Raw genomic sequence first — 26,662 nt, 5'->3', positions numbered from 1 at the left:
ATACAGGTAAAAAAAAAAAAAAAAAAAAGTGAGTGTGTGTGTGACAATCAGTGGTACTTTTACTTTTAACTTAAACATTTTCACATATTTCTCCTAATTTCTTGTTGAATGTCAAAGTTGACCGTCCAAAAGTTTGGGGTCACCCAAACAATTTTGTGGAATAGCCTTCATTTCTAAGAACAAGAATAGACTGTCGAATTTCAGATGAAAGTTCTCTTTTTCTGGCCATTTTGAGCATTTAATTGACCCCACAAATGTGATGCTCCAGAAACTCAATCTGCTCAAAGGAAGGTCAGTTTTGTAGCTTCTGGAACGAGCTAAACTTTTTTCAGATGTGTGAATATGATTGCACAAGGGTTTTCTAATCATCAATTAGCCTTCTGAGCCAATGAGCAAACACATTGTACCATTAGAACACTGGAAAGATAGTTGCTGGAAATGGGCCTCTATACACCTATGTAGATATTGCACCAAAAACCAGACATTTGCAGCTAGAATAGTCATTTACCACATTAGCAATGTATAGAGTGCATTTCTTTAAAGTTAAGACTAGTTTAAAGTTATCTTCATCGAAAATAGGGACATTTCAATGTGACCCCAAACACACTATAAATGTTTCTTAAAGAGTGTTTTAAAAATAATTTTTGGGCCATCTTTGCACTTACTTGCTGTGCGTTTAAGTCATACGTTAGCAGCTAATAGGATCTTTTGTAACCTGTTTTGAAAAGGTTTTATAATTGTACACCAATTAAAAGGTGGGCTGAAAAAAATGGATTCGCATCCATATCGTGATTCTCAATCATTTCAATGAAAAATTTTTTCATCCTTTTTTAAATGGATTTTATTGTATATATGTACTTTAAAAAAATTGTATGAATATTTTTTCTCCGGTTTATTAGCTGCGCCCATACGTCATACATCAGCATCTAAGAGAAGCTTCTGTAACCTTTTTTGAAAAGTTTTTATTATAATTTTAAAGCCAAATTAACAAATCCAAATTCAATTTATGATGATCATTTATACCAATAAAAAAAACAGTATTCCTATTTTTTTAAATAATGATTTAAAAAAAAAAAAAAAAAAGGTTTTTTGTTCTTTTCTTAAAGAATACATTTTTGAAAGTACTTTTTTTTTTCAGGCCATCTCTGGCTTATGTAAGCAGTGTGTAACTTGTTTTTTTACCGGTATTCCCTAATTTTCATATCAACGCGACCCCAAAAGGTAGAAAGTCGATTGATGGATAATATATTGTGATAATCGTGTTGAATCGAGAATTGATTCTCAATTGTAATCATCTTCCCAAGAATCTGAATCAATTTGTTAGTTGAGACTCACATCTCTACCAAATAATATATTGGGATAATTGGTTTGCATCAAGAATTGATTCTGAATTAAATTGTCACCCCAATAATCTTAATCAAATAGTGAGTTCTTATAAGATTTCAATCCCTGCTGATTATTTTTCCCAATGAATGCGCATACATTTAAAACCAATTGACCTAAGTTACACAATGTAATTGTTGCATAGAAGCAACACAAGCATGTGGAAACAAGAGGCGGTCTTGCCCCTCCTTCCAGTTTCAGTACAGGGCTGGTGCGGTGGCTCACCACCACTCTATTGATCACTTATCAATCGGGTTGCTTCCCCTCATCTCTAGTCAGTATGATCGATGCCAAACGATTAGCAGCTGTTGGAGGCAGTGCGTCCAACTAAAAGATCGGCATCAGTGTTTTAAGGATGAATATACAGTATATGCAATACACTTTTCAATGTATTTACATGCTGCAGAGGGAGAGGGCAGTCCAGTCCAGTTTTTCTATTTTAAGCCTGTGTACTGTAAATGAGCGCAATCCAGAAGTCGCGCCCACAACGCTTTGTGCTGATGTTCCATTGTCCTTGACCACTGCTCCGTAAGCGAGAGGCTGCAGGATACTTATATTTCATTTGTTGGGGTCCTCCTGCCCCGAGCCTCAAAGTGCTCCCATGTGCCTTCCTGGGGTGACAGTGGTGTGATGAGTGAGGCAGGGTGGGGCCCTGCAACACATCCAGTCAACATTAGTTCAAGGCTCAGGCGCACTGCAGAAGTGGTTTGAAATGTTAATGCAGCTGAATATGCAAATAGGCTCATCACAGTCTGGGCCAGCATCCGCTCTGAACAACACACACACACACACACACACACAGGCAGGGAAGCTCTACACACACTTCCTAGGTTTTACAATGCAGATGCTTGTTGGTATAAGGCAAAGACAGCGTGACCTTACATCAAGCTGATGTGCAGCTGACTAGCGCATCTAGATACCATTGCCCACGAGGAATATGAGCTGAGTCAGCCACTTGTCACAGGCATTGACACCGGGACCACCTGCATAGTTATGTTTGTTTAAAGTAGCCCAATATATGAGAAGCAGCTCTCACTTCTACACCAGGCCTGAGCAGAATTACGAATTAGATAAAAAAAGGTCTCCTCCCCGATTCAAAATCCATGAATTAGAGTGAAGGCTGCAAACAGGAAGTAGAATTGCAATTCTATGAAATTCCAATTGATAATGTTGGTATATTCCAGAATCATGACTGTTTTACCTATTCCATATTACTACTATTAATCTCATATACACATAGTTTGATTGATTTGATTTAATTTAAATATTAAAAGTACGAAACATGTTTGAAAAATACTCTCATTTTATCTAAGTATTCAAAGTATAAGTAAATTGTGTTTAAATATTTTTAGCATTTAAGCTAAAACTTTTGTTAAATGTGACAAATTCTTCTTGTTACTTGGCTATGAGGAATTTCACTGAAACGCAATGTATTAATTCAACTTCCTGTTATTCGATATTTTGATAAAAATGTCCTGATTAAGCTAACCCCCTCCCCCCCACCAAAACAAAACAAAACAAAAAAAACCCCAGAAGTTATTAGTTGGTGTGTTAGTTGTAGTAGTTTAGTAGTGTTTCTACCGTGAGCTTAGTAGTGATGATTGAAAAAAAAAAATGCCTTGATGAGTGTTTGGCACACTCGCTACCTGTATCGACACTGCACTGATACTGTTTGTGTTTCATAATGGTCATCCACCATTTGCTGGATTTAAAGTGACTACTTTCGACCTGTAAATGCAATGACTAATTAGTCAATTAAAATGTTTGTATTTCTTAAAGTGACTCACAGATCAACGGACGCCGTATCACTCCTTGTGTTTCATAAGGAATCGTTGCTTCAGTATCGTTTGACCCACCACTGATATTTAGGATATTTTGTATGGATAGCAAACTTTGTTTGTGTGTTACAAAAGCAATACCACATTAAACTTGCTCTACTGAATGTCGTTTATTTTGTAAAAGCACAGCCAAATATTGGCACTCATTCTATCGAAGTTAATGTACTTAAAAAGGTGTTTTATATTGTCACTACTGTGCATGAGATACCGTATTAGAATATTATGAGCCAGTACAGAGGCGTAATAACATATGATCCAATGATCAGTCCTCTGCTGAGGTGGATACTTGGCCTGAAGACTAATGGGCTGTGTAATAGGCGGTGTCACTACTGCAATAGCAACACATCTGGTATGGGTCCCACATATTGTACACATAAGCTATAAATTATAGTAAACCATAAATGAAACACACACATGCTGCAAGGTTAGAATGAAGCTAGCCTCATAGTTTCATTTTAACTTAATGCTTTGTCAAAATAACACGGTATTGTTGTTTGCCACAGTAATGTCAGCTTCTTGTGGCTCATTTCAACAATGGCCAAGTATATTTTGAACGTCCTCCTGCCAAAATAGCTAATTTTGCATTGTTCATTAAAACATTTATTTTGAAATATGAATGATGACCAAAACCTTAGAAATCCATAACACATTATGCGCCAAGAAGCATTGAACAATTGCAAATGAACTGTTCAGATTGAAATGAAGTAAAACAGGGCTATTCAACTGGCGTCCCAGGGGCCAAATCTGATCTGGGAATGACATCATATTGGACCCCCGAGTTCAGTTCAAAACTTGGGAGACCAACATTTTTGCATCAAATTCCTAAAAACACAAGAGTGCTTCTGTTTTACGGAAGAACTTGGACCACCGTAAACACATTGCAATATTTTTGCATTGACATTTTAATATGTCTAGCAAACATAGAACACTGGGGTCCAAACTTGTGATTTACAAAACTGAAAGGTTCTTCAAGGCACCCCTTTAAGTCCTCTCCTTTTTTTGCAGTTACACTTTTTTTTTTAATTTTGGTAACATGATTTATTTAACTAAGGTGTTTCTGTAGCTTGTTTACTTCAGATGCAGTCATATCTGCAGACGGTCGTTAAAAACACCACAGCACTCCTGTAACGCTGACAAAATAAAAAGATCAAAATCAAATGTCTACTGTAGAGGAAGCTTGTTCTCTGGAATATACAAAATGAGATAATAGTGAAGGGAGAAGTCGGGCCCTCGGTCCTTTGCCTTCTTACCCGCCCAAAAAATTGGATTGGAACCTTTTTTTCCCTTTTGAACTGATACGATACCAATTTTTGGTACTTTTGTGTGTGTGTCTAAATGTAGTAATACATGTTCAAAATCTCACTTTTTTAACCCTACAAAGTACTTATACTGTTAGTGTTGCATTTATCTCACTCCAGCTGTTTGAGTGTAACACGTGTTTTAGTAGTAGTTTTGATTTGCAAATTTGGAAGTAATAATAACTATGGATTAAATTTATATAGGCCTTTTTCAGGTGTTGAAATTGCCACGTAAAATCGCTAATACTAATAAATAGCATGTCTACAGCAAATCCAATGTAAATTAGCATCAAGCTAATGCATTTTGAAAAGTGGCGCTTTACTGTACTTTTTAACACCTTCGTCTTGCTTTGTTGGCATAGAATGTTGTAACATTACGTAGAAGCAGTCCAGCTGAGTCCGCTCTGAGTGATTGAATCCTTGTTTTCCGGCCAAGTGTTTGAGCCAGTGCCAAGTTTGCAACCACACGGGACATGTGCAACAGAGGTGTCAAATAACCTCCCTGCTTGGCACTCAGCAACAAAGGGTTGGAGTTGGGGGTTAAATCACCAAAATGATTCCCGGGCGCGGTGCCGCTGCTGCCCACTGCTCCCCAAGGGGATGGGACAAATGCAGAGGACAAATTTCACCACATCTAGTGTGTGTGTGACAATCATTGGTACTTTAATCTTTAATAAATATGGCATTATGTATACAGTATATGGCGTTTTATTTTACGTGAATCAGTACCTAATACAAGTACTGAATTCAGTATCTATCCATACCATATTCAATGTTGTCCTTCCATCTCTTCCTAACTTGACCTTACCTAAGGGCAGGGGTGACAAACTCAAATACAGAGTGGGCCATAATTTTAAACTGAACAAAGCCGCGGGCCAATGTTGAACAAATTAACCTTTTAATAGGGACCCAAACAAGTTTTGCATTGGTTATTGAACAAGCAAGGCTTATATAACTTTATAGTGACATGCAAAATCGAGTTTCAAATAATAATAATTTAAAAATATCAATGGCATATCAAACACAATTTAAATAAAAATTGAATGCCTCTTTTCTATTTGCAGCCTTCTGAGGTAAATATCAACATTAACTTTTTCCACAGACTAATATATTAGAAAATAAAATCACAATGAATAAACCAACCATTCAGGACTTTAAACTGCTCAGTTTGCAACACACTGATCTAATCTGATATGCCCAAGCCAGATACCTGGCATCTTTTCTTGGATGCTAGTTCATTAATGTCGGGGCTCAGGCTTTGAGCTGAGGCAACCTTCATTATCGAACAAAGTTGTTCATCAGTCATTATATCTCGTAGTCCACCCGGACCGCAGTTTTGGGGGCGTGCCTTAAAGGTACTGCGTTTAACGTCATCTACGAGCTGTCGTCACGTCTGCTTTTCGTCCATTCTTACAACGTGCCGGCCCAGTCACATGATATGTGCGGCTTCTGTACGCATACACACGTGAATGCAATGCACTGTTAGACATATGCGCCACACTGTGAATCCACACCAAACAAGAATGACAAACACATTTTGGGAGAACATCCGCACCGTAACACAACATAAACACAACAAAACAAATACCCAGAATCCCATGCAGCCCTAACTCTTCCGGGCTGCAATATACACCCCCGCTTCCACCCCCCCCCCCCCCCCACCCCCCCGTGCGTCGTCGAGGTGGGCGGGGTTGGGGGCCGGGGTTTGGTGGTAGCGGGGGTGTATTTGCAGTAAGTCGGACACGTTTCCATTGAGGGTTGGACTCCGCCAAGGCTGCTCTTTGTCACCGATTCTGTTCATAACTTTTATGGATAGAATTTCTAGGCGCAGTCAGGGCGTTGAGGGTATCTGGTTTGGTGGCTGCAGGTCTCTGCTTTTTGCAGATGATGTGGTCCTGATGGCTTCATCTGGCCAAGATCTTCAGCTCTCACTGGATCGGTTCGCAGCAGAGTGTGAAGCGACTGGGATGATAATCAGCACCTCCAAGTCAGAGTCCATGGTTCTCGGCCGGAAAAGGATGGAGTGCCATCTCCGGGTTGAGAGGAGATCTTTCCCCAAGTAGAGGGGTTCAAGTACCTTGGAGTCTTGTTCACAAGTGAGGGAAGAGTGGATCGTGAGATCGACAGGTGGATCAGTGCGGCGTCTTCAGTAATGCAGACGCTGTATTGATCCATTGTGGTGAAGAAGGAGCTGAGCCGGAAGGCAAAGCTCTCAATTTACCGGTCAATCTACGTTCCAATCCACACATATGGTCATGAGCTTTGGGTTATAACCGAAAGGACAAGATCACGGGTACAAGCGGCCGAAATGAGCTTCCTCCGCCGGGTGGTGGGGCTCTCCCTTAGAGATAGGGTGAGAAGATTCATATGGCCCTATTCCTGGATGGCTCTTGCGTGGGAGGAAGAAAGGGGTTTAATCGTTTTGCAATGCAGTCTGCTGAAAATGATGGAAAGTGCCACTATACATAGCAATTGACTTTGTAGTCAAAGTTGTAATTGCCACAAAACTTATTTTAAAATATTCAACAAGTTTTACTACTACCTGGTGGCTAAAGTAGATAGTGCACGCCTCACATTCATCATGTTTCATGAGTCAGATAAACTGCGACGAATGAGGCCATATTAATCCCTCTCCTACTGTATATATTTTTAACTCATTACCTCAACACAGATTGATGTGCACAATATCTCCATATCCCCTTGCTACTATGATTCCAATAGTCACATGCTGATATACCAATGTGGAAAAAGACAGGAGATGGTTTGTAATCATAATGATTATGTTTATTGAGCAAATGTTGCTGCATGGGAAATTGTTGTTGATGAGTAAGATCTTGGGACTGCAAACAGTAGCACCTCATATTTCTGTTTTGCATTTCAAGTCCATTCTTATGCATATATACCAGAATGCGATTCTCTACACTAGTACAGTATTTTCTTTGCATTTGCAACCAGGTAAACATAACAGACATGGATGAAAAAGCATGTTTAAGGCTAGTAGTTTCATAAGGTTCATGAATAGCATCGGAGTATTGCGTAGGGTCACGTGATCGTCCTGTTGTCATTCGCTGCTGCGGGTGTGCACAGTATTTTTTTTTGGCTGAGTCGCAATCTTCATGTATGTTAAGTAAGGCTACATTGCACACAACCCCTTGCCCCTCTCACACACCTTATCTCCCTGCCCTCATTTACTTTGAAAAAGAAAAATGTCCCACCCACCCCCTTTACAGTCTACCTTTTAATATATCTCTTTACGGTCTATTCTTAACATACGTACAGTACATACATTGGAGAGGTAAGTGCCCTCTCTCAGCCCCTGAGCTAGCATGCAAAGCCCCGCCCACCCCCAAAACTACAAGCTCATCAGTGAGCTGTGGAAAGAACACAAAGCAAAAAGTCTCAATGGCTGGCCCCCCTCAGTGCATCTGCAAACATGCATTTCTAACATTTGTAGCGTTTGTCTGGCTTCTTTCTAAGTTGTGTATTATGTGGCTCTAGCTGTATGTGTTCTCTTATGTTAGTTCCGCTTGTCTTCTCATCGACCAATCCTCTTACTCCTACGTCTCATTCGCTCTCTGTCACCTGCTGGATAGATTGGATGGAGTGCTTCTCCGTCTTGACGGTGGAGACCATCTTGTCCTGCAGCACTTCCTCCACCTCCTTCACCGTCTCTGTTACAGTGACCGACTTAGTCACCAGCTGCGAGCCGTTGTCCCCAGTAGTAATGGTCTCCACGGTTTTGGTGATCACCACCTTCTGACTGCCGTCATCTTTGATTAGGCTCTCGTCTACGCCGTTTGTGATCACGTTGTCGCCCTCGTCCTTCTTCTCTTCCTGCTCTGGGCTGGTCTTGTCTACATCACCATTCATAGCCACGTCTTTTGTCGTCTTGTCTTCCGTCAAGTCGCTCTTTTTGTCTTCGTCAGGCTGTGGCACGTCAGATTTGGTAGGTTCTGTTTTGGGAGATTCTGCCTTTTGTGAGTCAGCTTTTGCCAATTCTGATTGGGGGGACTCTGCTTTTGGAGAGATGGCCTTTGACTCTTCTTTGAGGGGGATGGCCTTTGACTCTTCTTTGGGGGATGCAGGCTTGGGGGATTCTGATTTAGGGGATTCTGCTTTTGGGGATACTGTCTTCGGTGATTCTGATTTAGGAGATTCTGCTTTTGGAGAACGAGCCTTTGGTGAGTCGTCTTTGGGGGAGGAGGCAGGCTTGGGAGATTCTGATTTAGGGGATTCTGCTTTTGGAGAACTAGCCTTTGGTGAGTCATCTTTGAGGGAGGAGGCAGGCTTGGGAGATTCTGATTTAGGGGATTCTGCTTTTGGGGAGACAGGTTTTGGGGATTCAGACTTTGGGGAACCAGCCTTTGGAGATTCTAACTTTGGGGAGCTAGGTTTTGGAGATTCTGACTTCGGAGAACCAGCCTTTGGGGAACCAGCCTTTGGAGATTCTAACTTTGGGGAGCTAGGTTTTGGAGATTCTGACTTCGGAGAACCAGCCTTTGGGGATTCTGACTTCGGGGAAGTAGGTTTGGGGGATTCTGACTTTGGGGAACTAGGTTTTGGGGATTCTGACTTCGGAGATCTTGCCTTTGGGGATTCAGATTTAGGAGAACCAGCCTTTGGAGATTCTGACTTTGGAGAACTCGGTTTTGGGGATTCAGATTTTGGTGAAGCAGCCTTTGGAGATACTGACTTTGGAGAACTCGGTTTTGGGGATTCTGACTGAGGAGAACTAGTTTTGGGGGATTCAGGTTTGAGAGAGTCTGGTTTTGCTGGTTTGGTTTTGACATTTTCTTCCTTTTTGGCTTCAAGCTTTATAGCTCCTGTTTTTTGAACTTCCACTTTGGCTACAATAGTTTCCTCAGTTTTTGCATCACCCTTTTTGTCCTTGTCATCTGCTTTATCCTTTGCTTCTTCCTCATCCTCTTCTTCGGTTTCCTCTTCTCCCCCACTGGCCTCTTCTTCCTCTTCTAATTCCTCGACCTTTGCCTTCTCAGGCAAGGCTTTAGCCTCCTGAGTTTTGGAACATAGGATGGTTTCCTCCACTTCTCCCTCATCATTTTCCTCATCATCTCCTTTGCTCTCCTCATCGTCATCTTCTTCATTTTCCTCTTCCTCACCTTCTTCACCCGCTTCTTCCTCGGCCCCACCCTCCTCCTCATCCCCATCTTCTTCCCTGGCGGGTGCTTGTGAACTAACTTTAGCATCAGTTGCAGCTATAATTTCCTCCTCAGCCACCCCACTTTCCCCCTTTTCCTCTTCATCACCTGCCTCTTCTTCTTCTTCGTCTTCTACTTCTTCATCCTCTTCCTCTTCTTCTTCACCGCTGCCTTCCAGGGTGGCCGAGAGCTCCTGTGCTATCTGAGCCAGGGCCTCCTCCATGTCTGCCTTTTCATCCTCTACCCTGGTCTCCTCAATGATCTCATCTACAAACTTATGTTGCACTTTCATTTTGGGAGCTTCTGACTTAACCCTTGACATCTTGGAGGCGGAAACAGCCGGATGATGGAAGAAAGTGCTGAAGTGGGTCTCCTCGCCCTCCAGGAGTTTTCTGGAAGAATGAGCAAATGACTTAATAACCTTGATCAAGAATCATTTTTTTTGTTGTTTATTATTTTAGATAGCAGGAAATACAAATAATTTTTTTACACTTTAACATCTCCAGTGTCATCTGTTAATCTTTTCAACAAAAATGAAGATGAATTGAAACTTAAGTCTTGAGTCAATTAAAGACTTAAGTCAATTGCTCAGAATTCTTAGCAATTAGTCGACTGATGTATTTACTGTGTTTTGTGCACAATGTGAATTGAAAAACAACTTTTTTATTTTATTTTATTTTTTCAATCCTCCATTAAAGTAAAAGTTGTTGTTAACCAAATCCAATTTAAAATAAGATTAGGCACTATCTTTTTAATAATAATAGGCATGTACACATACATTGTAGAGTGCATAGGTCGGCCAGAACAATACTTGTCTAAAATAAGTATTTTCTAATAATGTTCACATTAACAAAGCCCTTTTTGAAATGACTCAAAATGTCAGTTCTCTTTACCATTAATATAACAATAGTGAATGAAAAGTAATGTCATACCATTTTAATGTATTAGTTGTTTTTTTACTGTCCGAAACGCTAATAGGCCGTGACTGACTGAAAGCAACAACATGGTTGTGTGATGTCCAATTTGACCTAAAAGTTTGTTCAACAATCCTTATTTTCTTAAGTGAATATGTCACAACTCATGGGGCGAATAATGCTTATAGGCAAGAAAAATACATGGAAAATTAGAAATGTCTATTTTCAAGATAAACTGCAAATTTAAACAGTTTGGTTGTGACCATTTCAAGAAGCAATCATTCTCTTAAGCATCTTGATATATCTTACTGATTTTTAGAGGTGAGGTGTTGCTAGGATTTCACAGCATTTAACAGTATACATGTACAGTAAAATATTGTAATCCTAAATTTACCGTCACATTATTACAAATGACTGTAACAAGTATGATGTCCTTATGTCACAGCAATTAACCATTATGTCACAGTTAAATATTGTAACCAAATTACTGTAAATTCAAACTGATTTGTCTCTTAAAGTGTTCTGTAGACTAACCTTAAACACTCTTGTACAGTAGGTAGTAGTATGTTGTTAAACCAAGAGAGTCATTAATTATAAACTTACAATTGTGAAGTTAGAGCATTTAGTTATGCTATTATAATTAACTGTAAAATCCCAACATTGCAGTTACGGTTAAGTAATGCAATTATTAGACAGTAATTAGCTATAAAATCACAATAACTATTTTTACAAATTTTTGTCATTCATTTGAGAAAAAATTATAAATATCAAAAATTAAAGAAACTCCCAAAAATAGTTTAATAGCCACCATGATCCGCTCTAGTTGATTTGACTTCCACATGCAGTATTTAATTTTTTTGTTAGTTGTTTTTACTTCCATTTATTAGAAAAGCAAGTGTTGTGTCCATGTTGGATAATAAGTATTTCAAAATTGTCAAAAGTTGCAAATATATGAAATATGCATTAGGTATAGTCACCTGTATGCAGCAATCTCGATGTCCAGGGCCATCTTGACATTGAGCAGGTCCTGGTACTCACGCAGATGACGTGCCATCTCCCATTTGGTGCTCTTGAGCTCATTATCCAGCTGGTGGATTGTCTCCTAAAAACATGAACACACACATTTATAAGCAAACATAAATATAAGGAATTTTTTTTATTTGCTTGTGTCATGGTGACCATCTTACTAACAACTTTAATTTAGTTAGTTATTTTTTTAAAGTGCTGTCTGCAGAATTGACGCAGCCATTTAAAAAGCCCACTCCAAAGACTCTTCATTTCAATGCAGCCCACCCTGAATTGAAAGAGGGCATGTCCAATGACGGCATCCCGCCATGACTGTTAGTCAGCAAAAATGAGGAGAGAGGGGAGGGTGATATTTCGCTGCAGCCTTTTTCTTTGTATTTTTTTATTTAATGAATTCATGTAGTGAACACAATACTGTCATAAAGCCCACGTGCATGCACATGAAACATACAATTATGATATTCAAAACATTTGTACCTGCAGGCTGGACAGGTCGCCGTTGTGGCGGTCCTCAATGTCACTCAGCTGCCTCTCCAGCGAGTCTCTTGTGCCGCGGACAGACTCCAGCTCCACCGTCTTGGTCTGGAGCTGGCGCCGGTAGTCGCTGATCTCATCCCGAGCGGACTTGATGGCGTCCTTGTTCTGCTCGGCCGCCTCGTTGAGCTTGGCGTAGTGGCACACGAACCAGCTCTCTTCCTGCTGCAGGTTCTGGTTGGAGTGTCCCTCCAGCTCGCTGCGGATCTCCCGCAGAGCCTCGGTGATGTCGGCCCTCTGGGGGTCCCTGCGCTCCACGGTCACCTGGGACGCCTGGATGTGACCCAAAAGCTCGCTCACCTCCTCTTCGTGGTTGTTGCGGATGAAGGCGATCTCGTCCTGCAAGGACTGCACTTTCTTCTCCAGCTCGGACTTAAGCAACTCCGAATCTCCGGCGTCCTTCTTGAGGACGCGGATGATGGCCTCGGCGTCCTCGCGGATGCGGGCTTCCTCGTCCAGGCGCTCCCTGACCTGCTGGATGTCGTCGTCCAGGTGGTCGGCGTCCAGCTGAATCTGCGCCTTGTCGCGGTGGATCTGCTCCAGCGTGTCGCGCAGCTCCTGCAGCTCTCGGTCGTAGTGGTCGCCAAGTTGGGAGCGGGACGCCTGCTGGCTCCTCAGGGCCTGGATCTCGTCCTCGATCTGCTTGTTCTGCTGCTCCAGGTAGTGCACCTTGTCGATGTACACGGCGAAGCGGTCGTTGAGCCCTTGGAGTTGCTCCTTTTCGTTGGAGCGCCTGCAGGGGTCCGCGCTCAGCAGCAAACTCTGGCTGAGCTCCGTGCTCTCTGTGCGGGGCTTGTTCGCGCTCCTCTTGTACGACACGCTCACGCCGGAGCTGGGACTGGCCCGGGACCACGTCTGGGAGGAGCGGAAGCCGCTGGAGGGGGCGCCGGCTAAGCGGCTGTAGCCGTAGCTGCTCGTCCTTGCATCCATAGTTCTCCTAAAGGGGCTCCCTATGGCGTCCATGCGGACAAGTTTGCAGAAAGTGGCGGAGAGGAAGTGAGGCAGGAGACGCAGCTACGTGAGTGTGCTATGTGTGTGCGTGGGGTGCGCGTGCATACATGCAGGTGTGAGGGTGGATGGCTTGCACAGCGACTGACACCTACTCTGCGTGCACCTTATATATCCCAGTAGGAGGATGCAAAGTAGGCAACTTGCTGCAGTTTCTTTGGGCCAATCAGGAGGGGAGGGCGTCAAGCATCACATCGTCGGCTATTGGTCACGCAAGCACGTGACATACAAGCCCCATAGCTGGAGAGAAGTGAGGGATTGTATATAAAGGCTGCTATGTCATGTTTGAGTTTGAGTTTGAGTTTATTTCGAACAGTATTTGTTGTTAAGAATTACACACGTGTGAGATTGCATTGCACCTAAATGAAATCACTTGGAAGATAGATTTCAGCACCATGGACAGTCATGCTGACATTTTTTTTGGAGATACACAATTAAATGGGGAACTGCACTTTTTTTATCATTCACTATCATTCACAATTCTCATGTGAGACAAAAACACATGTTTTCTTTTTGCTGTGCATTCTAACTCGTAAGTCAGCTAACAATGAAGGTAGTGGGAATTCCCTCTATAACACGTCCTAAAAAACTCTGTTTTATATACATTATGTAAGTATATTTGTAATGTATTAACAGACACATTCATAATATGTAATATCTACATATTTTGGTTATTATAACCATGTAGTAGAATATTAATTTCACACACGCAAATCAGTGTTTGCTATTCCCTTTAACAACTATTACCAGTAATGGCAGATTTCATGAGCAACGACGATTACTGTGACAAATGATGATCTAGAACTTTATATTTTTGAGCCTGAATATACAGAGGGTGAGCTTACAGCTTTTAGAAGCTTAGTGATGAGAGCAGATCCAGCAAGTAGCACTTTTGCTATAAGTGCTAAACAAGAAATACAAACTATGAACATAATGAAACAATCACTTACTGTACAATGTCTGCTCTCGCTTGGATGTAGACTGATGGGATGTTTATATCTTCCTGTTTAGATGAATAATGAATCATATTGCTCATACAGGTAAAAAACAACAACAACAAAACAAAAAAAACAAGTGAGTGTGTGTGTGTGTGACAATCAGTGGTACTTTAACTTTTGACTTTAACTTTTTCACTTATTTCTCCTAATTTCCTTGTGTAAGTTGAATGTCAAAGTTGACCAACATCAGTTGACAACAATCTTATGCTGTACAAGTGAGAGGCATGATTTAAAATCTAGTATGACCTTTTACCACCTCAGATTCAATGCAGCAGCTCAATTTGTCCATAGCATAAGCTATACATTTCTCTGTGATAAAGGCACCGCTAAAAGTAGTTCCTTTGTGTTAGCCCTTTTAATAACAATGTCGCTAATACTTGTGTAATATGCTGATCACTGCATGTAAATGGAGTATTGTTGGCAGTTTTGGGATGTTTTTTTAGAGACCTTTATGGGCGGGAGAGATGAATCCAATTAGCTACATTGTTAGCCGTTGAGTGCAAGCCAAATATTACAATTCATAATGCAAAAAAAAAAACATGTGTAGTTTCCCATTAAGGTTGTTAGGGAGTGAGGTTTACCATCATACACAAGGCCAAGCCACTCTGGCTGGCTTTCGTAACATTTGGTAATATAACCGGTGATAATTCTACCTTAATAAATGCTTTTGCTGTTCCCTAAATTGTGTTGTTCAAGTTAATATTATTTATATGGTGCTGGGATACTTATGATTTCAGCCTTTAAAAGCTCCTATTCCAAATTTTGACCCTGATATTTGTCAAGTCCTGGTTACGGCTCTGGACAGCAGTATAGCCGTCCCTCATTTATGGTGTTTAATTGGTACCGAACATGACTGCGATAAATGAGTTCCCGTAAATCATTAATTATAAATCAAATCTTTGTATTACTAGTACATTAAAAAACAAAAACATATTACGACCTTATGACAGCACTCTAGACATGAAATAACACCCTCTCGTCACCTTTACACTATTTTTTAATCCGATATAGTAATGCTGCGTGAGGCTGAGCCACTCAATGGCCACTAGAGGTGGGTAGTAACGTGCTACATTTACTCCGTTACATCTACTTGAGTAACTTTTGGGATACATTTTACTTCTAAGAGTAGTTTTAATGCAACATACTTTTACTTTTACTTGAGTATATTTATAGAGAAGGAACACTACTTTTACTACGCTCCATTTATCTACATTCAGCTCGCTACTTGCTGCTAATTTTTATCGATCTGTTAATGCACGCTTTGTTTGTTTTGGTTTGTCAGACAGACCTTCAAAGTAGATCTATCGCAAGCCTCGCAAGCCTGCGTTTCACCAATCATATACAGTCACTGGTGACGTTTGACTCCGTTTCACCAATCAAACAGAGCCAGGCGGTCACATGACCGTCACACGTGGACCCCGACTTAAACAAGTTGATAAATGTATTCGTGTGTTACCATTTACTGGTCAATTGTACGGAATATGTACTGTACTGTGCAATTTACTAATAAAAGTTTCAATCAATCAATCAAAAGTGTGAAGGAAAAAATACACTTTTTTGTATTTCAACCGTACCTCCCTAAAGACTGACCGCACAGTTCCTGTCTTCACAATAAAAGTGCCGCTCCATCGCGCCTGCGCTAACAAAATAAGAGTCTCCGAAAGCCAGCGCAAACAAGCTAGCAAGCTACGGAGTTTGCCGCCAATGTATTTCTTGTAAAGTGTATAAAAACGAATATGGAAGCTGGACAAATAAGATGCCAAAAACCAACCACTTTCATGTGGTATTAGACAGAAAGAAGGAACTTTTTTTCTCCTCCATTTGAAAACGTGGACGTTATCAGCACTACTGTCTGATTCCAATCAAGGCAAGTCATCAGAATCAGGTAATACACCAACTTATATTCTTGTCTTCATGAAAGAAAGCAATCTATATGTTAAACATGCATGTATATTTATTAAAACACCTTTGACATGTGAACAAAAACGGCAAAATAAATAAATATAAATTATAAATGTATTTATATATATACAGTATATATATATATATATATGTATATATATATATATATATATATATATATATATATATATATATATATATATATATATATATATATATATATATATGTGTGTGTACTGTATGTATATATATATATATTTTTTAATATATATATATATATTTATATATATATATATATATATATATATATACTGTATATATATATGTATGTATGTAAATATATATATACATGTATTTATATATATATATGTATATATATATATATATCTTAATTAGATTATCTAAAAAAATAGAGCGTAATATGTATGTGTGGGAAAAATCACATGACTATTTCATCTCTACAGGCCTGTTTCATGAGGGGTTTCCCTCAATCATCAGAAATCTCCTGATGATTGAGGGAAACCCCTCCTGAAACAGGCCTGTAGAGATGAAATAGTCTTGTGATTTTTCCCACACATGCATATATATATATATATATATATATATATATATATATATATATATATATATATATATATATATATATATATATATATATATATATATATATATATATATATATATGATATGATATGTGTGTGTATGTATATATGAGGTAGATCCCCTCGACTTGGTCATTTAAAAAAGTAGCTCGCCTGCTGAAAAAGTGTGGGCACCCCTGGCTTACAGGAACTCAACGTCAAATTTGAGGAAGTATGGTAAGTAACGTTAGTAGATATTTTGGCTGTCACCGTAGGCTGATGTTAGCTTCCCTGCTATGAATCACTGTCAAATGTACATCGTGTGGGGACATTTATTAACGCACTGTAGCCTCATAGACAGACAGAGATACACACACACGCACGCACACACTCACGCATGCATACAAACACCAATCAGAAGTGCACAGTGTGTTCTCAGGTGCAGCCCACACCTATCAGTTTATGGTTTGCGTAAAGGCTAACTTGTTATTTTCCTTTGTAATCTCTGCCCACTGAGCTTAGGGTGCTGTTAAGTTATTGTGGCTCAATTTGCCTTAATTTTTTTATGTTAATGTTTTATTATTTAATATATATTATTGTTTTAGTTCAGTGGTTCTTAACCTGGGTTAGATCGAACCATAGGGGTTCGGCGGAGGTCAAGACACACCCAACTCATCGTGTAAATAAAAACTTCTCCCTATCGGCGTATTACGGATACTGCAACAGCAGAAGTCACACTGATTTGCAGATGTGTAATTTGTTGTGAGTTTATGCATTGTGTTGGTTTTGTTCTTTGAACAAGGTGATGTTCATGCACAGTTCATTTTGTGCACTAGTAATAAAACATTGTAACACTTTAGTATGGGGAACATATTCACCATTAATTAGTTTCTTATTAACATGCAAATTAGTAACATATTGGCTCTTAATTAGTCATTAAGTACTTTTTAATGCCTTATTCGGCATGGCCTTATTATAACCCTAACCCTGGCCCTAACCCTCTAACCCTAACCAAATAACTCTAAATTAAGTCTTTGTTACTTAGAATATGTTCCCCTAGTGTCCAAAAAACTCTAAATTAAGTCTTTGTTACTTAGAATATGTTCCCCATACTAAAGTTTTACCAAAAACATAACTTTGTCTTGAATTTGAAAAAAAAAAACGTTTTATTTTTCACTAAAGAAGGGTTCGGTGAATGCGCATATGAAACTGGTGGGGTTCGGTACCTCCAACAAGGTTAAGAACCACTGTTTTAGTTGCTTACGAGATATTCCTGGCTCTGAATTTGCTCATTGCTATTTTTATGTTTTTGTGCATTATTTGTTGCCGTCATCATTAAACGAACAGGTTACTCATCAGTTACTCAGTACATGAGTAGTTTTTTCACAACATACTTTTTACTTTTACTCAAGTAAATATTAGGGTGACTACTCATTACTTTTACTTGAGTAATAAATCTCTAAAGTAACAGTACTCTTACTTGAGTACAATTTCTCTGGTGGCCACTATACTGAACAGCGCACACTGAGTGATTTGGTCTCCTCAAGTGGCCAATACTACTGTTGTATTGCTCTGTTTAGTTTATTTAGCCATTTTGTTTGCTTAAATACTTGATTTTCTTTAAACGCTTACAAAATATAAACAAATAGCCTCCAAAAAAAATCAGCTCTGTGGTGATTCCACTACATCTACTATGTCAATTTAATTACGACTGTACTATATTGAATAAAATAAATGCATAGGTGTCCTAATCGTAATCCATATCTAAAGGGCTTTCATATTGTTAAAACTCGTATTTAGAAGGTCATGAACATTTTGTAACACTGGCGCGATGAAAATATTCTATTTTACAAATAATACATCCTATACTTTGGGGAAATTTATCCAGGCCCACAAAACTTATTTTAAAATATTCAACACGTTTTACTACTATCTGGTGGCTAAAGTAGATAGTGCACGCCTCACGTTTCATGAGTAGGATAAACTGCGACGAATGAGGCCATATTAATCTCTCTCCTACTGTATATATTTTTTACTCATTACCTCAACACAGATTGATGTGCACAATATCTCCATATCTCCTTGCTACTATGATTCCAATAGTCACATGCTGATATACCAATGTGGAAAAAGACAGAAGATGGTTTGTAATCATAATGATTATGTTTATTGAGCAAATGTTGCTGGGAAATTGATGAGTAAGATCTTGGGGCTGCAAACAGTAGCACCTCATATTTCTGTTTTGCATTTCAAGTCCATTCTTATGCATATATACCAGAATGCGATTCTCTACACTAGTACAGTATTTTCTTTGCATTTGCAACCAGGTAAACATGGATGAAAAAGCATGTTTAAGGCTAGTAGTTTCATAAGGTTCATGAATAGCATCGGAGTATTGCGTAGGGTCACGTGATCGTCCTGTTGTCATTCGCTGCTGCGGGTGTGCACAGTATTTTTTTTTGGCTGAGTCACAATCTTCACGTATGTCAAGTAAGGCTACATTGCACACAACCCCATACCCCTCTCACACACCTTATCTCCCTGCCCTCATTTACTTTGAAAAAGAAAAATGTCCCACCCACCCGCTTTACAGTCTATCTTTTAATATGTCTCTTTATGGTCTATTCTTAACATACGTACAGTACATACATTGGAGAGGTAAGTGCCCTCTCTCAGCCCCTGAGCTAGCATGCAAAGCCCCGCCCACCCCCAAAACTACAAGCTCATCAGTGAGCTGTGGAAAGAACACAAAGCAAAAAGTCTCAATGGCTGGCCCCCCTCAGTGCATCTGCAAACATGCATTGCTAGCATTTGTAGCGTTTGTCTGGCTTCTTTCTAAGTTGTGTATTATGTGGCTCTAGCTGTATGTGTTCTCTTATGTTAGTTCCGCTTGTCTTCTCATCGACCAATCCTCTTGCTCCTACATCTCATTCGCTCTCTGTCACCTGCTTGATAGATTGGATGGAGTGCTTCTCCGTCTTGACGGTGGAGACCATCTTGTCCTGCAGCACTTCCTCCACCTCCTTCACCGTCTCTGTTACAGTGACCGACTTAGTCACCAGCTGCGAGCCGTTGTCCCCAGTAGTAATGGTCTCCACGGTTTTGGTGATCACCACCTTCTGACTGCCGTCATCTTTGATTAGGCTCTCGTCTACGCCGTTTGTGATCACGTTGTCGCCCTCGTCCTTCTTCTCTTCCTGCTCTGGGCTGGTCTTGTCTACATCACCATTCATAGCCACGTCTTTTGTCGTCTTGTCTTCCGTCAAGTCGCTCTTTTTGTCTTCGTCAGGCTGTGGCACGTCAGATTTGGTAGGTTCTGTTTTGGGAGATTCTGCCTTTTGTGAGTCAGCTTTTGCCAATTCTGATTGGGGGGACTCTGCTTTTGGAGAGATGGCCTTTGACTCTTCTTTGGGGGAGGCAGGCTTGGGGGATTCTGATTTAGGGGATTCTGCTTTTGGGGATACTGTCTTCGGTGATTCTGATTTAGGAGATTCTGCTTTTGGAGAACGAGCCTTTGGTGAGTCGTCTTTGGGGGAGGAGGCAGGCTTGGGAGATTCTGATTTAGGGGATTCTGCTTTTGGAGAACTAGCCTTTGGTGAGTCATCTTTGGAGGAGGAGGCAGGCTTGGGAGATTCTGATTTAGGGGATTCTGCTTTTGGGGAGCTAATCTTTGGTGAGTCCTCTTCGGGTGGTGCACTCTTGGGGCATTCTGATTTAGGGGATTCTGCTTTTGGGGACACAGGTTTTGGGGATTCAGACATTGGGGAACCAGCCTTTGGAGATTCTAACTTTGGGGAGCTAGGTTTTGGAGATTCTGACTTCGGAGAACCAGCCTTTGGGGAACCAGCCTTTGGAGATTCTAACTTTGGGGAGCTAGGTTTTGGAGATTCTGACTTCGGAGAACCAGCCTTTGGGGATTCTGACTTTGGGGAAGTAGGTTTGGGGGATTCTGACTTTGGGGAACTAGGTTTTGGGGATTCTGACTTCGGAGATCTTGCCTTTGGGGATTCAGATTTAGGAGAACCAGCCTTTGGAGATTCTGACTTTGGAGAACTCGATTTTGGGGATTCAGATTTTGGTGAACCGGCCTTTGGAGATACTGACTGTGGAGAACTCGGTTTTGGGGATTCTGACTGAGGAGAACTAGTTTTGGGGGATTCAGGTTTGAGAGAGTCTGGTTTTGCCGGTTTGCTTTTGACATTTTCTTCCTTTTTGGCTCCAACCTTTATAGCTCCTGTTTTTTGAACTTCCACTTCGGCTACAATAGTTTCCTCAGTTTTTGCTTCGCCCTTTTTGTCCTTGTCATCTGCTTTATCCTTTGCTTCTTCCTCATCCTCTTCTTCGGCTACCTCTTCTCCCCCACTGGCCTCTTCTTCCTCTTCTAATTCCTCGACCTTTGCCTTCTCAGGCAAGGCTTTAGCCTCCTGAGTTTTGGAACATAGGATGGTTTCCTCCACTTCTCCCTCGTCATTTGCCTCATCATCTCCTTTGCTCTCCTCATCGTCATCTTCTTCATTTTCCTCTTCCTCACCTTCTTCACCCTCTTCTTCCTCATCCCCACCCTCTTCCTCATCCCCTTCTTCTTCCTTGGCGGGTGCTTGTGAACTAACTTTAGCATCGGTTGCAGCTATAATTTCCTCCTCAGCCACCCCACCTTCCCCCTCTTTCTCTTCATCACCTGCCTCTTCTTCTTCTTCTTCGTCTTGTTCTTTTTCTTCCTCCTCCTCTTCTTCTCCACCACTGCCTTCTAGTGTGGCCGAGAGCTCCTGTGCTATCTCAGCCAGGGCCTCCTCCATGTCGGCCTTTTCATCCTCTACCCTGGTCTCCTCAATGATCTCATCTACAAACTTATGTTGCACTTTCATTTTGGGAGCTTCTGACATAACCCTTGACATCATGGAGGAGGAAACAGCCGGACGATGGGAGAAAGTGCTGAAGTGGGTCTCCTCGCCCTCCAGGAGTTTTCTGGAGGAATGAGCAAATGACTTAATGACCTTGATCAAGAATCATTTGTTTTGTTGTTTATTATTTTAGATAGCAGGAAATACAAATACAGTTTTTACACTTTAACATCTCCAGTGTCATCTGTTAATCTTTTCAATGAAAATGAATTGAAACTTAAGTCTCGAGTCAATTAAAGACTTAAGTCAATTGCTCAGAATTCTTAACAATTATTCGACTGATGGGTTTACTGTGTTTTGTGCACAATGTGAATAGAAACACAACTTTTTTATTTTATTTTATTTTTTCAATCCTCCATTAAAGTAAAAGTCGTTAACGAAATCCAATTAAAAATAAGATTAGGCACTATCTTTTTAATAATGATAGGCATGTACACATATATTGTAGAGTGCATAGGTCGGCCAGAACAATACTTGTCTAAAATAAGTATTTTCTAATGATGTTCACTTTAACAAAGCCCTTTTTGAAATGACTCAAAATGTCATTTCTCTTTACCATTAATACAACAATAGTGAATGAAAAGTACTGTCATACCATTTTAATGTATTAGATTTTTTTTTTACTGTCCGAAACGATATTTGGCCGTGATTGACTGAAAGCAACGACATGGTTGTGTGACGTCCAATTTGACCTAAAAGTTTGTTCAACAATCCTTATTTTCTTAAGTGAATATGTCACAACTCATGAGGCAAATAATGCTTATAGGCAAGAAAAATACATGGAATATAAGAAAAGGGTAATTTCAAGATAAACTGCAAATTAAAACAGCCTTTAGTTATGACCATTTCAAGAAGCAATCATTCTCTTAAGCATCTTGATATATCTTACTGATTTATAGAGGTGAGGTGTTGCTAAGATTTCACAGCATTTAACAGTATGCATGTACAGTAAAATACTGTAATCCTAAATTTACTGTCACATTACTACAAATGACTGTAACAAGTATGATGTCCTTATATTTCACAGCAATTAACCATTATTTCACAGTTAAATATCGTAACCAAACTACTGTAAATTCAAACTGATTTGTCTCTTAAAGTGTTCTGTAGACTAACCGTAAACACTCTTGTACAGTAGGTAGTAGTATGTTGTTAAACCAAGAGAGTCATTAACTATAAACTTACAATTGTGAAGTTAGAGCATTTAGTTATGTTATTATAATTAACTGTAAAATCACAACATTGCAGTTTCAGTTTTGTAATGCAATTATTAGACAGTAATTAACTATAAAATCACAATAACTATTTTTACAATATCGACATTCATTTGAGAAAAAAATTATAAATATCAAAAATTTAAAAAACTCCCAACAATAGTTTAATAGCCACCATGATCCGCTCTAGTTGATTTGACTTCCTCATGCAGTATTTAATTTTGTTGTTAGTTCTTTTTACTTCCATTTATTACAAACCCCGTTTCCATATGAGTTGGGAAATTGTTAGATGTAAATATAAACGGAATACAATGAGTTGCAAATCCTTTTCAACTCATATTCAGTTGAATGCACTACAAAAACAAGATATTTGATGTTCAAACTCATAAAAAATTTTTTTTTTTTGCAAATAATAATTAACTTAGAATTTCATGGCTGCAACATGTGCCAAAGTAGTTGGGAAAGGGCATGTTCACCACTGTGTTACATGGCCTTTCCTTTTAACAACACTCAGTAAAAGTTTGGGAACTGAGGAGACACATTTTTTAAGCTTCTCAGGTGGAATTTTTTCCCATTCTTGCTTGATGTACAATGTAATTTGTTCAACAGTCCGGGTCTCCGTTGTGGTATTTTAGGCTTATAATGCGCCACACATTTTCAATGGGAGACAGGTCTGGACTACAGGCAGGCCAGTCTAGTACCCACACTCTTTTACTATGAAGCCACGTTGATGTAAAACGTGGCTTGGCCTTGTCTTGCTGAAATAAGCAGGGGCGTCCATGGTAATGTTGCTTGGATGGCAACATATGTTGCTCCAAAACCTGTATGTACCTTTCAGCATTAATGGCGCCTTCACAGATGTGTAAGTTACCCATGTCTTGGGCACTAATACACCCCCATACCATCACAGATGCTGGCTTTTCAACTTTACGCCTATAACAATCCGGATGGTTCTTTTCCTCTTTGGTCTGGAGGACACAACGTCCACAGTTTCCAAAACCAATTTGAAATGTGGACTCGTCAGACCACAGAACACTTTTCCACTTTGTATCAGTCCATCTTAGATGAGTTTAGGCCCAGCGAAGCCGACGGCGTTTCTGGGTGTTGTTGATAAACAGTTTTCTCCTTGCATAGCAGAGTTTTAACTTGCACTTACAAATGTAGCGACCAACTGTAGTTACTGACAGTGGTTTTCTGAAGTGTTCCTGAGCCCATGTGGTGATATCCTTTACACACTGATGTCGCTTGTTGATGCAGTACAGCCTGAGGGATCGAAGGTCACGGGCTTAGCTGCTTACGTGCAGAGATTTCTCCAGATTCTCTGAACCCTTTGATGATATCACGGACCGTAGATGGTGAAATCCCTGAATTCCTTGCAATAGCTGGTTGAGAAAGGTTTTTCTTCAACTGTTCATTAATTTGCTCACGTGTTTGTTGACAAAGTGGTGACCCTCGCCCCATCCTTGTTTGTGAATGACTGAGCATTTCATGGAATCTACTTTTATACCCAATCATGGCACCCACCTGTTCCCAATTTGCCTGTTCACCTGTGGGATGTTTCAAGTAAGTGTTTGATGAGCATTCCTCAACTTTATCAGTATTTATTGCCACCTTTCCCAACTTCTTTGTCACGTGTGCTGGCATCAAATTTTAAAGTTAATGATTATTTGCAAAAAAAAAAATGTTTATCAGTCTGAACATCAAATATGTTGTCTTTGTAGCATATTCAACTGAATATGGGTTGAAAATTATTTGCAAATCATTGTATTCCGTTTTTTTTTACATGTAACACAATTTCCCAAATCATATGGAAACAGGGTTTGTAGAAAAGCAAGTACTGTGTCCATACTGTTGGATAATAAGTATTTCAAAATTGTCAAAAGTTGCAAATATGTGAAATATGCATTAGGTATAGTCACCTGTATGCAGCAATCTCGATGTCCAGGGCCATCTTGACATTGAGCAGGTCCTGGTACTCACGCAGATGACGTGCCATCTCCCATTTGGTGCCTTTGAGCTCATTATCCAGCTGGTGGATTGTCTCCTAAAAACATGAACGCACACATTTATTAGCAAACATAAATATAAGGAAATGTTTTTATTTGCATGTCTCATGGTGACCATCTTACTAACAACTTTAATTTAGTCAGTTATTTTTTTAAAGTGCAGTCTGCAGGCTTGACGCATCCATTTAAATATGCCCACTCCAAGGACTCTTCATTTCAATGCAGCCACCCTGAATTGAAAGAGGGCATGTCCAACGAAGGCATCCCGCCATGACTGTTAGTCAGCAAAAATGAGGAGAGAGGGGAGGGTGATATTTCGCTGCAGCCTTTTTCTTTGTATTTTTTTATTTAATGAATTCATGTAGTGAACACAATACTGTCATAAAGCCCACGTGCATGCACATGAAACATACAATTGTGATATTCAAAACATTTGTACCTGCAGGCTGGACAGGTCGCCGTTGTGGCGGTCCTCAATGTCACTCAGCTGCCTCTCCAGCGAGTCTCTTGTGCCGCGGACAGACTCCAGCTCCACCGTCTTGGTCTGGAGCTGGCGCCGGTAGTCGCTGATCTCGTCCCGGGCGGACTTGATGGCGTCCTTGTTCTGCTCGGCCGCCTCGTTGAGCTTGGCGTAGTGGCACACGAACCAGCTCTCCGCCTGCTGCAGGTTCTGGTTGGAGTGTCCCTCCAGCTCGCTGCGGATCTCCCGCAGAGCCTCGGTGATATCGGCCCTCTGGGGCTCCCTGCGCTCCACGGTCACCTGGGACGCCTGGATGTGACCCAAAAGCTCGCTCACCTCCTCTTCGTGGTTGTTGCGGATGAAGGCGATCTCGTCCTGCAAGGACTGCACTTTCTTCTCCAGCTCGGACTTAAGCAACTCCGAATCTCCGGCGTCCTTCTTGAGGACGCGGATGATGGCCTCGGCGTCCTCGCGGATGCGGGCTTCCTCGTCCAGGCGCTCCCTGACCTGCTGGATGTCGTCGTCCAGGTGGTCGGCGTCCAGCTGAATCTGCGCCTTGTCGCGGTGGATCTGCTCCAGCGTGTCGCGCAGCTCCTGCAGCTCTCGGTCGTAGTGGTCGCCCAGTTGGGAGCGGGACGCCTGCTGGCTCCTCAGGGCCTGGATCTCGTCCTCGATCTGCTTGTTCTGCTGCTCCAGGTAGTGCACCTTGTCGATGTACACGGCGAAGCGGTCGTTGAGCCCTTGGAGTTGTTCCTTTTCATTGGAGCGCCTGCAGGCGTCCGCGCTCAGCAGCAAACTCTGGCTGAGCTCCGTGCTCTCTGTGCGGGGCTTGTTCCCGCTCCTCTTGTACGACACGCTCACGCCGGAGCCGGGACTGGCCCGGGACCACGTCTGGGAGGAGCGGAAGCCGCTGGAGGGGGCGCCGGCTAAGCGGCTGTAGCCGTAGCTGCTCGTCCTCGCATCCATAGTTCTCCTAAAGGGGCTCCCTATGGCGTCCATACGGACAAGTTTGCAGAAAGTGGCGGAGAGGAAGTGAGGCAGGAGACGCAGCTACGTGAGTGTGCTATGTGTGTGCGTGGGGTGCGCGTGCATATATGCAGGTGTGAGGGTGGATGGCTTGCACAGCGACTGACACCTACTCTGCGTGCACCTTATATATCCCAGTAGGAGGATGCAAAGTAGGCAACTTGCTGCAGTTTTCTTTGGGCCAGTCAGGAGGGGAGGGCGTCAAACATCACATCGTCAGCTATTGGTCACGCAAGCACGTGACATACAGCCCCATAGCTGGAGAGAAGTGAGGGATTGCATATAGAGGCTGCTATGTCATGTATTTGTTGTTAAGAATTACACACGTGTGAGATTGCATTTCACCTAAACGAATTTACTTGGAAGATAGATTTCAGCACCATGGACAGTAACTCTTATTGCAGACATTTTCTT

At 41.0% G+C, this 26,662-nt stretch overlaps 2 protein-coding genes across 2 annotated transcripts; both read right to left on the bottom strand.

Moving 5' to 3' along the window:
* Positions 1-7,289: 7,289 nt before the first annotated feature.
* On the bottom strand, positions 7,290-13,229 carry LOC133638472 (neurofilament medium polypeptide-like). Its single transcript, XM_062031120.1, has 3 exons — positions 12,096-13,229; positions 11,570-11,694; positions 7,290-10,070 (listed from the first exon to the last, which is right to left on the bottom strand). The coding sequence occupies exons 1-3, from the start codon at positions 13,113-13,115 to the stop codon at positions 8,084-8,086; spliced, it is 3,132 nt and encodes a 1,043-aa protein (XP_061887104.1). The 5' UTR covers positions 13,116-13,229; the 3' UTR covers positions 7,290-8,083.
* Positions 13,230-18,799: 5,570 nt separating this feature from the next.
* Positions 18,800-26,335, bottom strand: LOC133638471 (neurofilament medium polypeptide-like). Its single transcript, XM_062031119.1, has 3 exons — positions 25,202-26,335; positions 24,676-24,800; positions 18,800-21,606 (listed from the first exon to the last, which is right to left on the bottom strand). The coding sequence occupies exons 1-3, from the start codon at positions 26,219-26,221 to the stop codon at positions 19,569-19,571; spliced, it is 3,183 nt and encodes a 1,060-aa protein (XP_061887103.1). The 5' UTR covers positions 26,222-26,335; the 3' UTR covers positions 18,800-19,568.
* Positions 26,336-26,662: the final 327 nt, after the last annotated feature.

The sequence above is a fragment of the Entelurus aequoreus genome, linkage group LG21 (genome assembly GCF_033978785.1).
Source record: "Entelurus aequoreus isolate RoL-2023_Sb linkage group LG21, RoL_Eaeq_v1.1, whole genome shotgun sequence".
In the NCBI taxonomy this organism is placed as follows: domain Eukaryota; kingdom Metazoa; phylum Chordata; class Actinopteri; order Syngnathiformes; family Syngnathidae; genus Entelurus; species Entelurus aequoreus.
Note: the sequence above shows the minus strand (reverse complement) of the source record. Positions and strands in the feature narration are given on the sequence as shown.

What these genes read in the sequence shown, in the direction of transcription:
- LOC133638471 (XM_062031119.1), bottom strand. Translation starts at nt 26,221, where the DNA reads ATGGACGCCATAGGGAGCCCCTTTAGGAGAACTATGGATGCGAGGACG. An exon ending in GCGACCTGTCCAGCCTGCAG is followed by an intron (nt 24,801 to 25,201) that starts GTACAAATGTTT and finishes TCATGTTTTTAG; the next exon opens with GAGACAATCCACCAGCTGGA. An exon ending in ATCGAGATTGCTGCATACAG is followed by an intron (nt 21,607 to 24,675) that starts GTGACTATACCT and finishes TCATTCCTCCAG; the next exon opens with AAAACTCCTGGAGGGCGAGG.
- LOC133638472 (XM_062031120.1), bottom strand. Translation starts at nt 13,115, where the DNA reads ATGGACGCCATAGGGAGCCCCTTTAGGAGAACTATGGATGCAAGGACG. An exon ending in GCGACCTGTCCAGCCTGCAG is followed by an intron (nt 11,695 to 12,095) that starts GTACAAATGTTT and finishes TCATGTTTTTAG; the next exon opens with GAGACAATCCACCAGCTGGA. An exon ending in ATCGAGATTGCTGCATACAG is followed by an intron (nt 10,071 to 11,569) that starts GTGACTATACCT and finishes TCATTCTTCCAG; the next exon opens with AAAACTCCTGGAGGGCGAGG.